The 7,297-nt window shown below is 31.4% G+C and overlaps 1 protein-coding gene across 1 annotated transcript; it reads left to right on the plus strand.

The window, feature by feature from the left end:
• Positions 1 to 500: 500 nt before the first annotated feature.
• LOC148282177 (tonsoku-like protein) lies at positions 501 to 3,885 on the plus strand. The gene is given in 5 exon segments (XM_088225520.1): positions 501 to 896; positions 979 to 1,154; positions 1,585 to 1,923; positions 1,926 to 2,277; positions 2,442 to 3,885. Coding segments are annotated over 5 exon segments (1,281 nt in total). The 5' UTR covers positions 501 to 831; the 3' UTR covers positions 2,791 to 3,885.
• The last annotated feature ends 3,412 nt before the right edge of the window (positions 3,886 to 7,297 follow it).

Here is a 7,297-nt window from a genome sequence, read left to right on the forward strand (position 1 = left end):
TTATCCAAACTTTGAGGAATAGATTTAATACAAATGATACGGATAGTGACCAGGAAAATAGAAAAGATAAAAATGGCAAATCAAAAAAGGGAGCTCTTCTTGATCCAGAGGAAGTTGGAGATGATTGGTTAGAAGAAGACATACTCTCGTCCAACAGTAAAAAACGAAAAAGGAATAATAGTGTTATTGTTGATACTGTTAAAAGAAAATCAAAAGATTCTATTAAAATAGCATCAAGAAATGATTGCTCTATTGAAAGTGATTTGCCACACGAATTAGTTTCTGAGGATTTGATATCAAGTTATGGTTTCATTGATAATATTTGTCCTGAGGATATATGTGACAGTGATAGTAATTCAATGGATGCAGAAATAATGCATAGAGAAAATATCCCGCCATTTGTAGATGATGATACAAAGTTTCGTAGAAGTTTGTCTACAGAAAATCTAGATAAACAGAACATTAAAAAAAACGTTGGAAACATCAGTCAACATTAATCAAATCAGGGTTTACCAGGAAAAAATCTGATAGTCCAAAAGTTCATTCTACTTCTTATGAAAATTGCATAGGAAGTGATTCTGAAACACATTCCAATTTAAGTTTGTCGTCTAATAAAAGTGTACGCAATTTAATGGCAGTTCCGAGGAACCAGATTCAACTAGTGAACAGATTCTTCAATGCAGTTTTGACAGATTGAAAAGTATAGACATTCAGAATTCTCAATTTGTGCGAACTGAGTCATACAGCAGTTACCGTCCCCTTCAACCACCATTACCCCCAGCAGCTGTACGAGTGAGAATTCAGGATAAATTACTCCTTATTCCTGTAGCTATGGATAAAATTGATTCCCTGACTATCGATTGGCTTTCTAAAGAAGTGTCTAGAAGATATTACAAGTATGTTATTTGTGCACATAAATATTCTCTTAATGTGTATATAGTAAAAATTTTCAATGTGATTGTTTTTTAAATATTTTAGTATTGAAGGTGTTCAGCCTTCCTTGAACTTATTAACTTGCGATGGAGCTATTCTAGCAGATGAAGATCCGCTGAGTCTTGTGATAGGTTCTACAGAGTTACAGGCAAGCATAACTAGTTGGAATTTACCGCCTGTTGGAGAGAGGTACATAGAGTGCTGCGCCCAACTTAAAATAGGTATTCTTACCGCTTTATAATATGTAATGTTAGATATATATTTTCAAGCCTAATCACAGGTGAATTTAGCCTCTAGACAAGGTTCTTAAAGTATTCCTATCCCTGAAACAAATTCATTTTAAAAATGACCAATTATCATCCATTTTCCTACTGTTAAATCTGAGAAATTAGTATTTGCGGTCAATAGACTCCATTTACAAAATACATTAAAAAATATTATTTTATTAGTTAACATACATATTCTAAGCAGGTGTCAAAAGACTAGGGAAAATTCCCCCACTAACTATTACAAAAGGCATAAACCACAAATTTGTTTTCTATCCAACAACAAAATATGTAGGTATATTTAAAATATTAACTTTGAAAATATTGAAATTACCGCATACTTGTATTTTTCAATCGTCTTACAAAACTTATGTTTTTTTTTCAGATATTGATGATCATCTCAGGAACATGTTAGAATGTAGTCAAGCGACCCACAGCCTCTCGTTGCCAAACTTGAGTTTATCTCCGCCTGAAATACAACCAGTATTCAAGTCCCTTAATCACCAAACCAATTTAACCCACCTGATATTGTGTAATAATAATTTGGGCAATGAGGGGTTCAAGTATTTAACTCAATGTTTACCCACTCTTGCCCAAATCAAAGCTATAAACTTGAGCGGGAACTCCATAGATGCAGATGGATTAAAGAATTTGTTATATCTTTTTGAAAAACCAAATACATCTACTCTTCAAAATCACTTGGAATTAGATCTAAGTTACAATCCTTGGGTGATAATGGATTAAAACATATTATGAAATTAACTAACTATGTAAAATTAAAGAGCTTGATTTTAAAAGAGTGCGATATAACTTCGAATATTTCAGAAAACTCAGAAATATTGAGCCTTAAAGATTTAGAAGTTCTCGATCTTGGCTTTAATTCCTTCAATCGAAACTTTTTACGGAGTATTTTAATATCTTTGGATCCGCTGGCTATATGTGCATTAAGATTAGAAGGATTACCTGTCAATGGAGAATTTTTCGCAACATTTATGGATAATTGCACTTACTCTAGGTTAATGGAATTGGATTTATCCAGATGTAATCTAACTGATGCAGACATCACCCAAATTTTAAGGTTTGCCTAATATTGTTTCTTTAAAATGTTTGTTTTGTTTATTGTAAACCATGTTCTTGTTTTATTTGTTTTCTAGATCTGTGATTGAATTATTAACTGGAACAATATTGTTTCATACTTTGAATTTATTTATTTCTCATTAAATCTCAAAATGCTTCTTACAGATCGCTTTCTAAGTGCGAAGAACTGCAAACTATAAAGTTGTGTTACAACCGAGAGTTGACAGTTCTATCCCTAAAAAAACTCATTCAGCATTCTCCATCGTTTACAAACGTAAATTTAGAAGGTTGTGGATGCATCTTCAAGTATCTGCAGGAACAAGACATGCGAGGAAATTGGTTCCGGGACACACAACACTGTAAAATTAGATCATTAAAGATAACATCTGAGAATTTGGATGATAATTCAAGCAAATTCTCGCAACTATTTTCTGCTATGTGGGTTGATAAATGGGAAGGTGCAGCACATGTGGGCTTGGGAATTTATGGACAGATGCATCTCTCTGCTACTTGAAAAACTGTGATAAATAAAAAGTATTGTTATGTAATTGCCAGCACAGGTATGTTATAATTTCATATGTTATTTATGGCGGAATAGGTTAGCACAGGCATAGTATATTGCAGCAGAGATAGATAATATGGTATTCTAGGCATTTACAAGACTTATGACCTGTCATTGGCTGGTTTTAATGACCACTTTACACACAGTGTAATATTCACCATTCTGCCTTTGTTTGAGCATCAATGTTTCTTCAATTCTTATATCCGTTGATTTTGTCAAGTAGAAGAGCTGAAATCTTTATTGATGTGGGTTAGATTCATCTAGATTGTGAATTAATTTACCTTCTATGCAAATAAATAAATAAAAATAAATAAATATTTTGAGTATGTCCAAATATCACTTTTCACATAATATTGGACCCAGATATTCACTGACCAGATGATCTCTTTTGAGTGAACCACATGAAGAGGCATTCTTCGACGTCATAAGTAGATACTTGGCCGTTTGGGAGTTAATTTCAATAGCTGTGCAAATTATGTAGTTAAATTTGTAAAAAAAATGTATTTAATCCAATCCGGATAATCGAAGTTCTACTGTATAATATTTATTTTTACAGATGTTTTATTTTATAACCTCCACCCAAAGTTACTGTGTTTGATGGTAATAAAACTATGAAATAGTCGCCGCATATGAATTTTTTGGTAGTTATTGGCCATTTTTAACTCAGATTTATGTGAATAAATTAATATTAGTAATAAATCCAAACTTTTTGCTATTAATTTTATCATTCTAATACTTAGAGTTTATTATTCGTTATAGGCAGGCAGCCTTTGCTGATGCGCCTGTATCTCGTGTACTGCTTTTTGTCAATTTGTAATATTTAGTGTATATTTGCCCCTGTTGTATTATAATAAATTATTTGAACTCAACAATTATTGTAAATATTAAAAGTTTAAGTTTATATTTATGTTTTATTTATGAAATAACATAAATTTATTGGCACAAATATCTTCTCGTACAAATTTGCATTTCAAGGATATTAATGTGTTTAATTGTATTTATAGTCCCTTTGTACATAAATTACAATAAAAAACGATTTTTAAAATATTGATTTATTTTGTTGTTGAACTACTACTACCTATTCCCTTTCGTTTTTTTATTCCTTTATCATCTTCCTGTTTCCTTCCAAACTCATTATCTTATCCTGAAATATCATCACATCTTATCATCATATAATGAAAGTAGTTTTATTGATCAATTTATATTTTCAAGCTCTATCCGCACACTAAAAAACAGCTATAATAAAAATATAAATAAATATAGTGGTAGGTATATATTTTCCAAAGTACAAGTTTTGACCAGACTGTTTTTTCGTTAATAATAATAATAACGTTTGGATAATTTATATAGCGCCATTTTTGTGAAAATCACCTCAAGGGCGCTGTTCAATAAATAAATATCCCAGCACGTCTTGCAGCTACAGAGCGCATGGACAATAAGAAATCTAGCCCCTATTTACATTTTTTTTTTAAAAACTTTATTTTACAATGAAGTTTAGAATTTAACTGATATTTTAAAAAACGAAATGAAAAGCAAATTTATAAAAATAGAAGTTAGATAGCAACAAGTCTTGCAGCTACTGGGCGCATGGACGGTTGAAATTCTAGACCCCATTTACTAAATTTGTTGTTGGCTGGAAGATATTGTTTTCAAGCAATAAGTCTGTCAAAATGCATCTATTTTTTATACTTGAAATTTTAATAACAAAAACCTACAGAAATAAAAAAACAAGCTTTTTTAATAGAGATGGAGAACCTTTTGAGAAGTGAATATGGATTTCTAAGCCTTCATAGTGCGGATGACCTATTTAAGTGATCAATTTACATGCTGTGCAGCATTCACTGCAATTATTTTACTCTTCCGTATGTTAAATTTTGTGAAGTAAAAGGTTACAGGCCCTGGAAATACTTAGATAGATTTTCATATTCGCTTTTTCATTTCCATCAAAACATCTCTTAATCTTTTTTGAGAGTTGAATCCTAGTACTTTTCTACAAAAATCTGGACATATTAAAAGTATTGTTAATTGTTTTGTATACCTTTTACAGCCTTTATAATACAGCTTAATGTGTTATTTTCACAATCTATTGATAATGTTTGACATTATCAATCAATTTAACACTTAAGGAAAAAATAAATAAAATCAATTTATTGGACTTGCACAGGAATATTTTTTCAAATAAGTACCTAATTGGAATATTGAAAATGTGGACAAAATTTTAAATAAATATACAATTCTTTTTTGTTTTCCATAAGATGTTCCGTGAGTTGTGTTGAAGATGCTGAATAATAATTTTGAAGTATTTGCTGGTTTATTATGACTCAAATAAAAATACTTAATTTAAGGGCTTATGATTGTTTAGTAAGTGAGACAAATCTAGAATGAACTTGCCATGATATGTGGTTATGTTGTATATATGTGTTGTTAACAGCAACATACCTACACTCCTTAAACTGCACAAATTAAATACTATTCAGTAGACCAATAAAGTAAAAGTATATTTATTATCTATGGTATTATGCATGATAAAGCCCAGTCAAATCGAAGACAGAAAAGTCAAATCGAAGACAGAAAAGTCAAATAATTGGAACGCTTTTTTTTAATGGTTGCTTTTTCTAACTTTTCATGCGGCCCATTTTATCCGGTTTGACAAAAACGTTCCAATTATTAAACTTAAGCTTAGAGTAGAATTATTACTCTGAGAACTTAAGCCTTATTAACTTAACTTCGTTGCAACTAGACCTAATATATAGGTAATGTGATGTTTTAAATGTAGAACTGCTCAACTTTGAACTATCACCAGAATGTCATTTTTTACATACATATAACTTGCGCCTTATTGTAGGCAACTACACTGGCATAACGGATTCGCTATTTACGTAAGAAAGGTAAAAACAATGAGCAAGTGTAGGTCCATACATTATGTATGTATGTGCATGTTAATCTTTTTGCATAATATTAAGTTAGCATAATACTACAATTTATGTGCTTGGAATATTAAATCTATTTTATTTTATTTGGTTTTTTTGTTGGTTGCGTACTTGACATTTATCAAAGAGCTTATTCCTAAGCCTGCATTTATACAAATAATTATTTTTAACGTTTTAAGCCTCAGCTCATCATTTATTTTCATGAATATAAATTATAGCTTCATGTGTTAAAACATTAATTATCATGCTCTTCTCCGCATTAATTGGTACATAGAACACTGCATTGTGACACTGTATCAAATTTTTGGTATATGAAAGCAAAATTATCAGCCTTGTAAAATATGAAATATCATATAAAGTGTCCTCGGTGCTTCAATAGCTGAGACGCTTGTCTTACACCCGGGGTTTTAGGGTTCGATTTCATGTAAGGTTACAATAAATGTGATTTTATCCCGCTATTATATTAATTCACTATTGTAATTGAGTTTTTTGGTCTATTACATTTATGGTATAAATACATTAGCTCATTCAATATGCAAGACAACATAATATTGTCAGTCAAAATGCTATGAATTACTAATATTATGGTTAAAAATTAATCAGGAGGCCAAAAAACGTAATATTTTATAAGACAACTTTTCCTCGATATATACAACTTCTGAAAATTGTTTATACCCTGTGGTAATTACATATATTAGGAAGAATTCTGAATGTTGCACAGTGTGCAAAGTGATCACTTAAACCAGACAATGACAGGAAGCCCCGTAAATGATTAGATTTCCACATTCCCCAATAATTCCTTCATCTCCGTTAAGATATCTTTCAAGTGATTATTTAGTTTTTCTGTTGAGATATTGATTTCCAAAAAACGTAGAATAAGTGTATAAAAAATAATCATGTTTCAATCTAAGTACGACTACCTTTATGTAAGTACCTGCTATCTAACTAATTAATTACCACGTCATTTCCTTGCGGGGGTATACACACAGGATATAACGTTATACAATACTCCCCTTACAGACATACTTCATTTTCTCTATCTCCATCAGAGGTCCGCAAACTTTTTTGCCCCGTAGACCGCATGCTGTTTTTTCTGTTTTGGGTAGACCCCTTTTCTGACCTAGAACTGCTTTACTAAAACTGATTTTTTTAGAAATTCATCGACTTCAAATACGTTTTTGAAGCTACACAGAGCTACCAGCTACAACATTAAGGTTTACTGTGGAAATGAAAAAGAGTAAAATTTTGTAGTCAAATCTAGTAACATTTTAAAATTAAATAAATGTTTTTAAAAATCCATGCATGACATGAAATATGTGTGTTAGGTGCATTATTACATTAACGGGAGGCCAAAATTTTACTGACGGCCTGCCTTAATGGGATCCACTCTCGTGAACCCCCATTTACATCTCGTGCACCTCCAATTTTTTGTTTACTGACATGGACCCCTTGCAGGTCGTAGTCGACCCCTGGGGGTCGATATAGTACTTTGGGAATGACTGACCTACATGAATGCGTTTTTCTAATGA

Source organism: Micrasema longulum, unplaced genomic scaffold (assembly GCF_059751315.1).
Source record: "Micrasema longulum isolate JH-2025_06_02 unplaced genomic scaffold, ASM5975131v1 h1tg000366l, whole genome shotgun sequence".
In the NCBI taxonomy this organism is placed as follows: domain Eukaryota; kingdom Metazoa; phylum Arthropoda; class Insecta; order Trichoptera; family Brachycentridae; genus Micrasema; species Micrasema longulum.